General features: G+C 43.2%; 1 protein-coding gene across 1 annotated transcript; it reads left to right on the forward strand.

The window, feature by feature from the left end:
• Positions 1–107: 107 nt before the first annotated feature.
• Positions 108–15,626, forward strand: SIRT1 (sirtuin 1). Its single transcript, XM_088168661.1, has 9 exons — positions 108–564; positions 2,939–3,055; positions 3,942–4,183; positions 5,161–5,313; positions 6,357–6,504; positions 8,866–8,945; positions 11,275–11,461; positions 12,208–12,765; positions 13,617–15,626. The coding sequence occupies exons 1-9, from the start codon at positions 123–125 to the stop codon at positions 13,922–13,924; spliced, it is 2,235 nt and encodes a 744-aa protein (XP_088024787.1). The 5' UTR covers positions 108–122; the 3' UTR covers positions 13,925–15,626.
• Positions 15,627–15,788: the final 162 nt, after the last annotated feature.

The following is a 15,788-nucleotide window of genomic DNA, read 5'->3' on the forward strand; positions in this document are numbered from 1 at the left end:
CCCCGGTCACGTGCCCTGGTTTGTTGTTGCCCGGTCACGTGCTGCGGTCACGTGCGGCGGCGCTGCCCGCGGCGGGCGGGGGCGCCGGGCGCGAGGGGGGCGGCGGCTGCGGCGGCGCCAAGATGGCGGACGGGGACGCTGCGCCGCTCCGCCCGCGCGGCCCCGCCGGCCCCGGCAGCGACAGCGCCGAGCCCGCGGCCAAGCGGCACCGCCGCGGATCGGGGAGCGCCGCGCCCGCACCGCGCCCCGACCGCGCCGCGGGGCCGCCGCCCGCGCCCGCCGCCGCCGCCGCCGCGCCCGCGGAGCCGCCGGGGGAGGCGACGGCGGCGGTGGCCGATGGCGGCCGGGCGGAGCGGGAGGACGGCGGCGAGGCGGCGGCGGCGCGGAGCGGCGCGGACAGCGGGGCCGGGCTGCGGGGCCTGCCCCGGGCGGAGCCGCCTCCGCGGCGGGACCAGGGGGAGGGCGCGGAGGCGGCGCCCGGCGAAGACGCGGCGGAGGCGGCCCCGGGCTGCGGGCGGGCGCAGTGTTCGAACGGGGCGGCCGCGGCGCCGGCCCCGCATCCCGGTGAGGACCGACCCCTCCCTTGTCCCCTCCCTCCCTCCTTCCCTCCCTCCTCCCCGCGCAGCGCCGGCCCCGGGTGTCGCTCGGGCGCGGTGTCGGTGAGCGCGGGCTCGTGGGGGCGCGCAGGGAGCGAGATCCGGGGCGCTGCAGCCGCGGCTCCGCCGCCCGGGGCAGCTCCGGGCCGGCCCTGCCAGGGCTCCTGCGCACAGGGACAGCGCCCGGCTCTCAGCCCCGAAAGCGTTTATTCTGCTGTGTTGCTGGCAACAACTTATTAAAAATGGAAAATCATAAGCTCGGTTTCCTTTTCATAATCTCTGCCGTGTTAGTTATTTAATTGCTGATCCTTAGAAACTTGTACGTAAGCTCAGAAGCAGCAGTCTTGACCAGTTCTTTAAAGAACTGCAAGTGACAGTCTTGGCTAAAGTTTCAGTGACTGCAGCACAAGACTAAACTATAATCTTTCTAAAAAGTTTCTTTCAGATCATTTTTGAAGTGTTCTGGTGGGGTGCATCACTGCGAATGTACCTCACAGTACAAACAGATCTGGTTTGAGTTGTTTCTTGTTGGAGTTGTTAATTTTGGCTTTTTTTTTTTTTTTTTTTTTTTTTTTTTTTAATGTACAAGACACTGCATTCTGCCAGTACAGTCTTTACATTTTACCCTGGAATGCAGTTAAAGATATTTTATGTTTATAGTAAAACTCTACAGGAAACTTCTGTCTGTGTAAAAGCTGTGCAAAAGGAACAGGTATAGGATAAACCTGGAACAGCCTCAATATTTAAAACCCCCATTGGAAGAGCTCAGAGCAAAGCTAATGATCTCTTACCGGAGCCTTTTGCTCAGGTCCCTCCGAGCCTCGGGCGTGTTGTGCTGTGGCTGCCTTAGTTGTGGCCAGCATTACCCGGTCTGGTCCTTTGAGGAGTACACAGGGCGTGTTACAGTTTAAACTGTTACTTTATCCTGCTTGTATCTGTCACTGTTTCTTAAATCCCAGGCACTGGGACCTGTGTGTGAGGAGCTTTGCACAATGTAAGCTTTGCTTCTTGATACAGAAGCCATGAAGGTCGCTCAGGTTAAACCTGCACCTCGCAGTTACCGATGTGTACTAATGCACTTTGTCCTTCTCCAAAATTCTCACTGTGTTCACTGACTTCATGCATAACGAGATGGAGCTGAAATGCTGTAAATATATAGATTAATAGGAAATTGTAATGTCCATCAGCACCTGTGGCCTCAGAAGAACAAGACAGTGAAAACCAACAACAAATTTCTGTCATTAACATCTTTCAGTGCTAATCAAAAATAAAGTATTTATGCCAACAAGGGAGAGGACAACACAACTTCTGAATAAAAAATGGTGTTTTGTGGTGTTCTTTATTTGAGACTCAAGTGGAATAACAGCTAAAGTAGTGCAGGGGGTTCTTCAGTTCTTCAGATAGACTGGGAACTACTGTAGTGATTCTTTGCTTTACAGAGCACAACTGAAATTTTTTGTGTTTATCTTAGATTTTCAGCAAATGAAGCTACAGGTTCTGAGGCTGTTTCTCATAAAGCCAATAAAAAAGGTTGAGTGGTCTGAGTTCTAATAGGCTGCTCAGGTTGGAATTTAGATTTCCCCTCCAGTGTGAGCTCAGTATCACAAGTGCCTTGTCCTGCCCTGGGCTCGTTCACCGAGGTCTGAGATGAAGTGATGCTGAGTTACTCTGGCTTAAGGCCACGGGCTGAGCCGAGGTCACTCTGGCACTCTGAGCCAAACCCAGCTGCGGGGGCAAAGGGACAAGAGAAACTTAGTGAGGGTGGTTCAAGGGACTGTGTTCTGTTCTGTGTCACAACTGAAATATCATAAATGGTGTGCGTGGTCAGCAATACAGCTCAACTGCAAGGTAACACCCTCACAAAATCCTGTGAATTTGTTGTAGCGAACCTGCACTTGTGGGTTTCTTTCAAAATGCTGTTAAAATGCTCTTAAAACCTAGTCCAAGGTCTGTCTGCAATGGTGGCATGTTTTCATTTTACCTAGTTTTTAAACGAGCTGAATGCAGTGAGAATTGTAAGGGAAAGACATTTTTAATTATACTTTTAAAACATTCGGATTTTTCCTGTGGTGAAATATCTATAATGCCCCACACTTCAATGAATGAGATTTCCCCAAGGTCAGCATCCAGCCCCCTGAAGCCCAGCATTAAGGTAGCAAACCCTGCAGTAAATCTACCAACAGCTTGAAAGCATATCTAGAAATGTGAAGAAAACCAGATATTTTCTGTGCCTAAGTGACAAAGCTGCCAATTGAGCGTGTGATTTTCATTTTTGTGATCTCTTTGAAGATACACTGTGCCCTTGGGCTGGAGTGTAACCCCCTGGTTGTGCTGTCTTGCAGATAACTTCCTCCTCAGTGATGAAATCATAGCCAATGGCTTTCACTCCTGTGACAGTGATGAAGAAGACAGAGCCTCACATGCAAGTTCCAGTGACTGGACCCCAAGACCACGTATAGGTAGAAGCCTGGAGCATGTTCTTAAATGCTCTTTGCCTTTCAGCAGTCATTTAATCCTCCCCAGTATTCAAATTATTTTTCCTGTTGCAAAAATACTGGCAAAAATTAGTGCTTCTGAGCAGCTTAGAGGTGTTGGCTGTATTCTGTATGGTATTTAAGGAGTTTAAAAATGAACCCCTTGAAACTTGCTGTATTTTGATTAAAATTGTCAAGGTCTTATTTTTTTCTTGAACAGAAATCCTGCCACAATCCCTATTAAAAGCATACACACAGACTTACTAAATTAAACTAATTTATGGCATATTTCTATAGTCTGCCTACTTAATATTAATTCTTTAAGGAACAAGAAGATGATCCCTGTATAATTTTAGGACCAGGAGCCCTCATCTTGAGTGTTTCTGAAAAGATTGATTTAATGGCTTGAGGAGGTCATGTCTGAAATAATTAGTGTTAGATGACCACCAAAAAAAACCAACAGAAATCCATGGATTGCTGGGCTCTGTGTGTGTTTAGAGTGATGGTTTATAATGCCACAGGAAAGCATATGTATGTTGTCTCTTCTGCTTATTCCTGTAAATACCAAATGCTGGGAGAATACACATGGAGACACATTGGGAAACTCCTGTTGCACCTCTAAAAGAGGTTAAGTTTGCTGTGAACTGGGGTTTCAGCTTGACTCTCTATGAAATCCTTCATGGGTTAACATAAAATAATGATAAATAAGTAAAATGCTCAGCTGTCACTTCAGAGTTTAGACCAAAATACAGGGGGTTTGATGAAAGGAGCATAAAATTGGATTCATGAAACTGTACTAGCAAGCATGAATAAATGGAACAATGACCATGATCATCTGCAGTACTTGACTGTGTTTTTTGATTTTTCCTAGGTCCCTACACTTTTGTCCAGCAGCATCTCATGTTAGGTACAGACCCACGGACGATTCTGAAGGACCTGCTGCCAGAAACCATCCCCCCCCCTGAACTGGATGACATGACTCTGTGGCAAATCGTGATAAACATCCTTTCAGAGCCACCAAAAAGGAAGAAAAGGAAAGATATCAACACCATTGATGATGCTGTGAAACTTTTGCAGGAGTGCAAGAAGATCATGGTGTTGACTGGAGCTGGGGTAGGTATTGCTGCAGTGACAGGGTGACAATATGGAGACAGGTTGGTTCAATACTTCAGCACAGCTTGCAGGGATGCTGGGGGGAAGAGTCCATGTGAGGAAATCACAGTGTCTCTCCTCTCAGAACAAAATAATCACAGACACAGAAACTTGTCAACAGCTGCTTCCATGCAAAATAGTTACAGAATAAGAATGCATTACCTGGCCAGAACATTTCCTATCCTAGTCTTCAGACAAAGGGCATGACTTTTTAAAACAAAATCTCAGTGGATCACTTAAAATCCCAGATGGAGCTTGAGGGACTAGAAGAATAGGATTTGAAAAGAGTTGGGGGACAGGAGGATGATGATGATGATGATGATGATAAGGACAGTTTGATCAGATTTCAGCAGACTGAATGTTACTTTGAGCACGTGTGCTCTGTGAGGGTGATGAAGCTACTCACTGGCTAAAGCAATGCTTATCAGTAAACAAATTTTATAAAAAAAATTATTTAATTCTTCAAAAGTAAGAATATATTTTTCAAAAGCAAGACTATTCTGTTACTGTGTTAGCATGTAAAAAATTTAAAATATCAACCATCATGTCTAAGTCTGAGTTGGCATTTCAGCGAACAATAAATTAATTAAATTGAATGCAATAATGCTCTAAATTTTTGTTCATATCTTACAGAACTTCCAGTGCTAAAAGCAAGTTCTGGTATCCTGTTACTGCCTGTGCAGACTGTACTAAAGGGTTTTTTGTCCACTTGTCAAATTTTGTTTCTGTTCTGTTTCTCCAGATTGTGATTTGGGAATTGTTATATTGTACCAAAAAAAAAAAAAAAAAAGAAGAAGAAAAGAAAAACAAATAGAAAGAACTCAGACTGGTTTTGTTCTTAATGTTTCTGAGCATACAGAAATGTAGTTTACCCAGAGCAACACTTTACAGTCCAGTATATAGTTTGACTTATTTCAGATTGCACAAATATATTTCAGGTGTCAGTGTCTTGTGGAATACCTGACTTTAGATCCAGAGATGGCATCTATGCACGCCTTGCTGTAGACTTCCCAGACCTTCCAGATCCTCAAGCAATGTTTGATATTGAATACTTCAGGAAGGATCCCAGGCCGTTTTTTAAGTTTGCAAAGGTATGGTTTTCCAACAGTTCTTGTCTTGGTCAGTAAAGACAGATGACAGTATTAAAATGCATAACTCAGATAAAAACTAGAAATGTTCAGTGACATTTTCTCTCTTTTTAAGCTTATTTACTGTTCCTGTTGTAAGTCCATGATATGCCATAGTTGTGATATACACAACCATTTCAGATGGCTGAAAAGACCTCAGTGATGTTAAACTGTTTCAAAAGCAGCAATTACATCTCTTAGACAAGAAGGAATTGTAGAAGCTGTAGACATATGGAGAAACAAAAAGAAAACCTAATTGCATTTAGTCTTCAATTTCCTTGGGACCAAAAAAAAAAAATCAAACCCAAGGTATAAGATTTTCTACAGGACCAGTAAGGACTTGTGAAATCACCACTGGTTGTGCTCATTGTTTCTTTCATTTGCTCACAATTCATACTACTGTTCTGTCATGTTATAAAGGGTGGAAAAGAAAACCCAGTGCATTCTTTTTCTGCTTGGCTTTCTATGAAAGCCTCCTATGCAGATACTAACAGATTTTGATGCTCATTAGTATACTCAGTTCCTTTGGGTTTTAATATTAAAAAAACACCACTCCCCACAAACAAAAACCCGGCCCAAACCAAAAAACCACCACAGCAAGCAAAAAAATCAACTTACTGGAAACCTGTCTATACACAGGTTTTTCTGTTTTACCAGAAAAGTCCAAATCCAATTTAGCTGATACTTTTTAATTTTTACTTTTTCACTCCTCCTTTTCTGTCCATCAGAATACATGTTTCTAGTAACAAACGCTGAGGTCACTTACAAAGGAGAGAATCCCTATTCCATAATTCTCCAAAGCAGACAAAGATGTAAGCATTGCTTTTGTGCTGTGTAAAGAACAGAGCAGTTCCTGCAGGCACGCTGAGGAGCTGAGCACTGGGAAGAGGAGCTGGGTGCCAGAGCAGTGACAAAGGGCACAGGGAGGCACCTCTGGGGACAGTGTCCAGCTCAGCTAAAGACTCTGCATCCATTTGCACTGTGTAATGTGCTTCTGGATTCCCTAGGAAATCTACCCGGGACAGTTCCAGCCGTCTCTCTGTCACAAGTTCATCGCTTTGATGGATAAAGAAGGCAAACTCCTTCGCAACTACACTCAGAACATAGACACACTGGAGCAGGTGGCAGGAATCCAAAGGATAATCCAGTGTCATGGTTAGTGGCTTTAATTTTATTTCTTTTCTCTCTGGGAATTCTTACTGGTGCACGTGACAAGGTGATTGCTGTTGGAATTCAACTTCCTTTCCTTGAATTCCTGTCTCTTGCCAACAAATATTCTGATTTTTAAATGTTGAAATTTTGTTTTAGGCGGCTTACATATTTAAATCAGAAATGTTTCAAGTAGAAAGAACTCCTTTCAGGAATTGAGCTTGATGAAGTGTCTGTGTATCAGTGAACATCCACACCCTGTTGGCACAAGCTTAGACTGTAATTTCTAAAATGCTTTTGGTGCTTCTGGATCTGTGTGAGAACATAACATGGAAACCAATCTTGCCATAGGTCCCTCTCAATAGAACGGGAGTCTGGGTGTTATCTGATTATTTAGGTTATATTCCACTGAAATCTTAACATATCCTGACACTTCAGTGACTCCACCTCATGTATAAAACACTGAGGATTAATCACCAGTTCAGTTGAACTGAAGATCATCTTGTTGCACCTTCAATGTCATATACATTCTGTAATTATGAGGCCTAATTAAGTGGAATTGCTTTAATTGCTTGATACGCTTTCCATTTTCAAGGACTTGCATATGTTGAGCTGAAAGTCCAAGGATTAATTCTCAAGAAAAGCATGCAGAAAATTAGTTCTTAAATGCATGTTTGGATCACTTAGTAAACTTCAGACAACTCAATCATCTAAAAGCAGCTCTGGCATGTTTGTAAGGCCCATCCATCTAATTGCACCTTTGCCAGGGGCCAAACTCACGTGGTTTCCATACCTGCAAAGCTTAGCTCAGTGCCAGATCCGTGGGCTTTGATTCTCCAGGCAGAGCAATCACAGTGCTCTGGGTGGGCCCAAGCAGCACACAGCAGCATGTGCCTGTCAGCTCCCCAGCCCCAGTGCTGGTTTCCTTCTGTGCTTAGTGTGTCACACGTTTTCTTTGGGTTGGCATTTCACCTGAGGCATTTATCACAAACCTCTTTTATGTGGCTGGGATTTTGCACGTCAGTGCTGTGCTCAAGCTCCCCGTTTTTCCAGTTGCACACTCCAGGGATGGGATCATCTTTAGTGTATGTCCTGTTAAAGGTGATTCTGAATGAAACAGATTCTTTAAAAACATGCTGAGCACTTGGAGATTTTGAAGCCTTTGGAAATGCTTTAGCAAAGGTAGTTTTTGAGCACATCAAGCTTCATCTGACCTACAGCTGCTGCTCTTTACCAAATGATTGTTGCCCAATGGTGGTGGCTGAAGAGAAACCAAAACTCTTCTGTGGGGGTTCACACTGCTCTATTTATTCCACTTGACTGGGGCAATGGCAAGTTAATCATGAGCAATTAACAAAAAACCTTGCAGTGATTTGGGAATGTGAACCTTCAGACCCATCTGTCACTGCAGACCTACAGTACAGTTCCTCCTATGACACTGTGGTGTCTGAGATGCATCCTGCTCTATCTAAAATGGCTCTTGCATTCAACCAGTGCATCTGGAATTAGATTGTGTTCCTTGCCATTGCTGGAGCACAGTGAGCAGAGGCTGTGGCCTGCTGCCTGGGAATGGCTCATGCACTGGCACCAGACTTCTGATGGTGAAAAATAATTCACATGATACAATTGCAGGGAGGTGGCAGCAAATGCCTCTGAGTTAGTTGGGTCTGTGAGCCTGACAGAGGTGTCCCTACCGAGCTGTATGAAGCTCTGAATTATTATTGCCAGCTAATTACAATGAGCAAATAACTGTCACGCCTCCCATAGTCCTTGGAATCCCTCGTGCTGGGGGAGCTGCAATGCTGAGCAAGGTTTCAGCAGCTGTGCACTTTGCAGGCCTGCAGTGATCAGCAGACCTGAGCTGCCAGTTGCTCATAAATGCTCTGCTCCAGGTTTTTCTGTGCTTTCACTCTCTTTGTCTTAGCCAGATACAATGCCCTGAAAGCATATTGTCTTTACTCATGCATTTCCTTAGTTATCCTGGGCTACAGTTGGTGGACTTGCTGTGGGTTCCTGTGCTGCTGCTTGCTGCACCACTGTTGTGTAATGACAAGGGCAGCTTCTGTTCTCTGCTCCTTGTCTGTGCTTGCACAGGGCAGGGGAGTGAGAGGACACAGAATCATTTGTGTTGACATGCATGTGGTATATGGCTACTCCTAAAACAAGATTTGTGCTGACTAACAACACCTTGAAGAACAACGACTTCTAGTATTACAAAGATCTCCTCTTAATTTTACATTACCTTTTTTAATGCCTGATTTCTGTAGCACTGCAACATAACAGCCTTTTTGTCAAAACAGCTTGGGCATAAGAGCAAATCTGAATGACTGAAAATCCTGATGCTACCATACGGGTTTTTCCCCTCAGGTTCCTTTGCAACAGCTTCCTGCCTGATCTGTAAATACAAAGTTGATTGTGAAGTTGTTCGAGGAGATATTTTCAATCAGGTAAAAAAATCTACTTTAACTCACTGCAGCTTTCTAATAAGTAATTCTCTCAGAAAAACCCCAAACCAAACCCTGAACCACCACACTGAGATTGCTTACAAGATCTGCTTTTAAAAGCCTCCATATCTCTGCATGTATTTCATGAAAGTGCCTCTCTGTATCTTAGCATTTCCTCTGGTATTTAAAAGTATACTCAAATACTGTACTGCAAAAATTAGGTAATGGCAAAAATCAGAACAAAACCTTAAGAGTCCATTTTTAATGGCTCCTCTGATTAAAAATAGAGCTTAAATGGTAAGCAGAAAGTTGGATTTATACCTGGTTTGTGTTGATCTGCATTTAGAGTCACACTGAGAAAGCATTCTTAGCCTTCTCTAACATTGGCTGCTCTTTGAGCATTTACCTGTAGTAAAAATGTGTTTCAAACAGCAGCTGATCCATGGAGAAATTGCTAAGCACAGAGCAGGCTCTAAGCACCTGGGATGCTGGTGTTGCTTCCTAGGACTCCTGAATTATTCCATGTTCCAAAATCCCCATGTCTGGGTGTCAAGTGACCAAGGCAGGAGTTGGTTCTGCTCTGTCACAGCAGAGGAACCTTTGACTTGGAGAGACCCTCTCTGCCTTTGTTCTTGTGCAGGAACAGAGGTGATGATTCTGTGATCAAAAAGATGTTGTTTATGAAGATGAAAGGGGACTCTTTCTGCAGGCTCATTGTTTTTTTTGATAAATGCTTCAGAGTCCACAGTTGCAACTTCAGATGAGAAACATGGAAGGGATGTAAATCCTTCAGGCATTACATTTGAAATGGAATTCAGTGAAAGCCTTTCAGAAGAGATGTTTGAGTTAAAGCTTTAAGAAATGTGAATCTCATAAGCCTGAAGGCTTGTAACACTGAAATATTGAATGTGAAATTTGGTTTACTTTGCTATTAAGAATATTATTTTTAAGAACATCCTCCAGAGCCAGCTGGCTGGAGTTAGATTTTCTCTTTCTAATATACAAAGATCTGAGGAAAAATTTTGTTCAGGACTCGTTCTAGCCATCTGCTCCATTTTGGGGAATCCTTTAGTTGGTTTCCCTTGACTGTGGGGTTATTGGTTGCTCTCTTGTTCAGCTGCAGGGTGAAGGTTTCCCCCACACCAGTTCCTAGCTCTTGTGCCAAATTGCTTCCTATCATACAAGGCATCCATCCCACAAGGTTCTTCTTTGTTCAAAGACTTTAATTTTTGGGGAAGATCGTTTGACACTAGAGGAAGAGCTTCTACTTGTGGTATTTTCTAATTTGGAGAGTGAGAGTATTGTCTTCTGTCCCACTGCAGGCATCCATAAAACGAATTCTTTCGTTTAAACTTTCAGCATTCTCCATTATTTTTTTCTGCAGCTGTTCTCTGTATAGTAGGGAGTTGTTATGCATTTAAATGTCAGTTTTCAGGTATTTTTCTACTGCAATAGGTAATATACATATCTTTATACCTTTATAACTCTAATTTGTAGCTTGTGATGATTTTCAGGTGATTGCAGCTCCTTGGATTTATTGTGAAGTGTTATATTTTAACACTACAGCCGAAAAGACTTGAACTGTTAGAAGGAAATTGCTCAGTATTGTCTGTAGATCGATCACTCACCTTCTTGCTTTTCTTCTCTCTTAAAAAGTCTTCAGCTAGGAAGGAGTTGAAAGAGGTCCCAAAGATCAGAAAACTCCCTGGCTCAGGAGAAAAGGGAATCTACTTCTCCACAAACCTAGCTAGTGTCCACTTTTGTTAGTGAAGCAGGATTCTCCTCTATTTAAGGAGGAATTAGAAGAGTTTAAAATGCAGATCAAACAAGTTCTGGCCTCTGTTCTTGTCCTGTGTGCTTAGCCAGCCACAGAGCCTTGTAGCTTTGTGTGTGTAACACGTGTATCCTTAGGAGGAGAGGAGTAAAGCTCTACAAAAGACTCTTGGATTAGGACAGGGTTTTTGTATCAGATCCTCAGCTGGAACCTGACAGTGAAATCTAAGTTTTTGCTCCGATTAAACTACGAAAAATCCATTCCTGTCAAATGGGAGGAGTGCCCAGTTGGTGTTGAGCAGGACAGGACTGCTGGACTTTGGTTTGTGGCACAGCCCTGCCTGGTTTCTCCCTCCTCATTGCTGCTGTAGCTTTATTTCCCTGAGTTGCTGCAGGCAGGAGTAAGAAGTGGAGCTGCCTGTGCACCCACAGCACAATGGAATGAGGAAATACCACAGAAACCTGCCCGTCCCTGCCAGAATCAGTGCCTGTGAGCATGAGGTGTGGGTTTTTCTGGGGCCCAGGTGTGCAGAGCAGTAACAGGGGCTGTTGTGTGCAGGTGGTGCCCCGCTGTCCCCGCTGTCCCCCCGAGGAGCCCCTGGCTATCATGAAGCCCGACATTGTGTTCTTTGGGGAGAACCTGCCCGAGCAGTTCCACCGTGCCATGAAGTACGACAAAAATGAAGTGGATCTCCTCATTGTCATTGGGTCTTCGCTCAAAGTAAGACCAGTAGCATTGATCCCAAGTAAGTGACTGTCTCTGGTAATACTTTCTTTTAAAAAATTTGGATCAGAAGTGGAATTCTCAGTTAAGAAACTCCAAGCTCTTAAAACCACCTTTGGCTCAATTCAGTGAGCACCACCTTTTGTAAGATGAAAGCTGCTTGCCTGTGTAAAGCTGGAATGCAAAATGGAGAAATTAAAACATTCTAAGTGCTTTTTCCTACACTCCAGGTAGATCTCAAGGTAATTAAATGATTAGCTGAAAAACTACTCTCTTAAACCTGAATGACTTTGTTCTAAGATTCATTTCTCTTCCTGCTTGTGATATGCTTTAGAAAGGCTTGAAGGCTGTAGAAAGGAAGCATCTCAAAAGCAGTATATTCCTCGTGTACTTAATACATAAAACAAATACATGAAGTCAACATAATTTGAAGAAATTATAGTACTAATTTTAATATTTTTAATTCTATGTATTAAAGGTATTTTAATATTACTACAGCTGGTATTTCTATGCATATGTTTCTCAGTGATTGAGGAACGCTTTTAACTGGAAAAAATGGGGGCAAAAAGCCCATCTAACCAGGCTGCAGTAGGCACAGCACCTCAAACCACCGTTGCTAAATTTGGGACTGGCTTGCCTTCTCCCTGAGCTGAATGGTTTTGTCTTGTTGCAAGTGAAGGCACAAAGAGAAGCCTGAGCTTTCTCAGTAGGGCTCTGCTGGAAGTAAAACCCAAGTGACTACCTGTGAATTCTCTTTTCCATCTCTAGGTTCCATCCCCCATGAAGTGCCTCAGATCTTAATTAATAGGGAACCTTTGCCTCATCTACACTTTGACGTGGAGCTTCTCGGAGACTGTGACGTTATAATTAATGAATTGTGTCAGAGGTTGGGTAATGAATACACAAAACTTTGCTACAACTCGGTGAAACTTTCGGAAATCACAGAAAAGCCTCCACGGCCGCACAAGGAGCTCGAAGCGCTCTCGGCTGAGCTCCCACCAACCCCTCTGAACATTTCAGAAGGCTCCAGTTCACCAGAAAGGATGAGCCCACCTGATCCTGCAGTGGTGGCACAACACCCACCTGAATGTAAGGTAGAAAACTGTGAGCCTGCCTCCGAAACTAAAGGGACCTGCTCCGAGGAGACCCTTCAGGACACGCAGGTGTCATCAGAAAACCCTGAAAATCCTGCTAGTGAGCTAATGAACTCTGAAACAATGAAGGAAAATGGATCTAATGATGGAGAAAATAAAGAAAAGAGTGAAATACTGAAGAAGTGTTGGGTAAACAGATCTGCAAAAGAACAGATTAGCAAAAGGCTGGATGGTAAGTGTTAACGCTTTTCAGTATTTTGCTTCCTTTTGGCTGACACATTTGTGCTAGACTTAAGTGAATAATGAGTTACTCTTGAGACAATCAGTATGTTTTGGTGGCTGTATTTGTTCAGACAAGTGTCTATATAACTCACTGAACCATTTCTTTCTTTTGGAGAAGCCAGTAGGAAATCTTTTTTGTATTTCATAATAGGTTTTAAAATCAGTGATTACATCCTCACCTAAAAGATCAAAGTTTAGGAGGCTGAAGGTAGGTATCAACAAATAAATCCCTTTGTAACATTTTCAAATGCATTTTCAGAAAAGTTAGTAGAAGCTGGTCAGAGTAGAGCATGATTTGGTATTGCAGTAGAGCTGGAAGACAAAGTCATGACAGAACTTCAAAATCTCACAGCTGGAGTGAGGCACGTTTGTAAGGAAAGTTTAGACTTTCAAGGAAGCCCTCCAGTGTGCAGACTTGTAACTGATGTAAAGTTTCAGGAATTCAGGTGCAATTTTCCAGAGGATAGGCTGGGTTTAGACTTTGCTGCTACTCCATGCCAGGGCTCCTGTTGTGTCACAGGTAGAGGAGGTCTAGCTAGGAATGTGCTGCCATGAAAAAAGCTGCTGAACAATCAGCATAAATCCTCTTTGGTGTCAGAGGGAGGGAGAAGAGGAAGGCTGAGCTTTCCAGTGAAGCATTTCTTTTGTCCTTCGTAATAAATACACAGATATGGACAGGACATGAAAATGCAATTATCTCATTAAGAGTCACTGTTGCAAACAGATCTGTGCAGGTGTCTGCCAGCTCGTGCATGGCTCATTCACTTCAGCCTGTCCCTGACTGTTCCAATCCTGTTGCAGGTACTCAGTATCTGTTTCTGCCACCCAGTCGCTATATCTTCCATGGTGCTGAGGTGTACTCGGATTCTGAAGATGACATCATATCTTCCAGCTCTTGTGGCAGCAGCAGTGAGAGCGGCTCGTGCCGCAGTCAGAGCTTAGATGTGGAGGATGAGAGTGAGATGGAGGAGTTCTACAATGGCTTAGAGGATGAGGATGCTCCCGAGAGGGAAGAGGAGGATGGAGCCGAACAGGAGGAATTGGCAGCTGAGGAAGGAGCTGACACAAACGAAGCTGCAGGGACGGAAGAGCCGAGCAAGGCGCTGTGAAGCGATCGCTGACTGGTTACAGGAACTTCCCACCAGCATTAGGAGCTTTGGCATGTCAGAAGGAATGTTTACGTCTGAATTTAGAGCAACAGAACCATACGGATGTAGTGTTTATAAATAACTAAAACAGATTTTCATGCTTAGTTTTCTACCTTTTTCAATAAAAATCTATTACTGCGCACTCAACACTAACTCATCTTTTTTTTTTAAGGTACTAGGATTATCTAAACAACTGTCACTATGTTCACTTTTAAGTTCATCTGTCTGATCAGGCATCCATGTATATAATACATATTTTTGCTTAATAAATTTCAGCTTATATTATTTTTAAACAGTTTTGAAAAAGCCATTGGAATGTTAAACTAATATAAAGGGAACAGCTAATTTAGACCAAAGAATGGTATTTTCACACCTCTTGCTTTGTAACACTTTGGTTTATTTAAAATCTTCTTACGCTTCTGCTAAACCTTTCATTCACGCCTAGTCTGTCATTAAACACTGGCATTTTCTAAGACCTACTGTGGCAGCTAATTTTTTTTTGCTTTAACAGTTACTTTGTATGTTTGAGACATAATCGCGAGCAGATAGCGAGATGGAAACAAGACAGCAGCACTTGAGGAATCCAATGGTTTTTAGATGGATCAAGAAGTGCTGTGGAAATGCTTGGGTTGCTGAGTTCATGACTTCTGTGGACACGAAGCGTTGTTGACATTGGCTCCTTAGCAATTAGAATCCAGCATTTGAAGTGGAAAGGATCCCCCCAGTAAGAGTCTGCAGTCACACCTAGAGCAGCTTGCTTTATAAATAGCATTTGAGGAATTGCCAAGGCTCCCGTGTGGAAGCAGAGCTCAGGAGAGTGTTCCTGCCAGTGTGAGAAGGCACAGAAGCAAAGCTCTTCCTTTTTGTGCTTATTGCTGCACTGAGCCCAGGAGAGACTGACTCCAGTGCTGGGAGCCTCCAAGGAGCTCCCCATGGATTGAGGACCTGCTGGCCTGAGGTCCTGGCTCAGCTGGGAATCTCCTCCCAGCTCCACCTTGGATGTGAAAAGCAAAGCGGCTTCTCCCACTCTCCGTGTCTCAAGTGCTAGGCTGCCTTAAACCTGGATGTTGCAAATGCTCAAGTGCAGATTGTTTCCAAGCCTTTAGAACTATTTTGTACAATTGCACAGTGCAGTAGTCAGTGAAACAGCATTTTTCTATCAACCACTTTTTCAACATTGGCCCAAATGAACTCTACGATGTAGATTATTCATATACTTTGCTTTAATATTTATTACATTTTGGAAGATGTATAGTAGCTGTTCTTTGAACATAATACAACAGTTAATAAATATTTAAGAACAGCCTCCTGTATTCATCGGGAAATGTTGGCATGTTGTCTCATTGTCCAAATTTAATACAGCTCTTATTTGGCTACATTAAAGAATGCAATATGTTTAGTTTTCACTTGCATGTCACAATGTATTAGTTTGTGCTATAGGAGATATTTTAAATTGAAATACTTTGTTTTAAATTATTTTTACAGTGAGGATTGTTTTCTGCTCTTTTATATTGTATATAGTGTCTTTTATGTAATCTACTGGCATATGTTTTGTAGAAGACTGTTTAAAATGACTGGCTATCTTCCTGCAACTTTTGAAATACAAAACCAGTGTTTTATACTCGTACACTCTGTTCTAAAGTCTATTAAAACTGTCATTTGATTTCTGGTTTCCATTAATTTCTAGCTATACCTTACAAACTTACCAAAGATGAAATGCACGAAATTTGTCTTGAAGCATGGCACAGCACGTCCAGGTCCAGCTGTAGTTTGTACAGTCTCAAAAAAGGAGATCACTTATTTTTCTGATAATTTACATAACTAC

Source organism: Sturnus vulgaris, chromosome 8 (genome assembly GCF_052056855.1).
Source record: "Sturnus vulgaris isolate bStuVul1 chromosome 8, bStuVul1.hap1, whole genome shotgun sequence".
Lineage (NCBI taxonomy): Eukaryota > Metazoa > Chordata > Aves > Passeriformes > Sturnidae > Sturnus > Sturnus vulgaris.

Excerpts from the sequence above, each read along its gene's own strand:
- SIRT1 (XM_088168661.1), top strand. The coding sequence starts at position 123 with ATGGCGGACGGGGACGCTGCGCCGCTCCGCCCGCGCGGCCCCGCCGGC. Across the intron at positions 3,056-3,941 it reads GACCCCAAGACCACGTATAG|GTCCCTACACTTTTGTCCAG; the intron begins GTAGAAGCCTGG and ends GATTTTTCCTAG. Across the intron at positions 5,314-6,356 it reads CGTTTTTTAAGTTTGCAAAG|GAAATCTACCCGGGACAGTT; the intron begins GTATGGTTTTCC and ends TGGATTCCCTAG.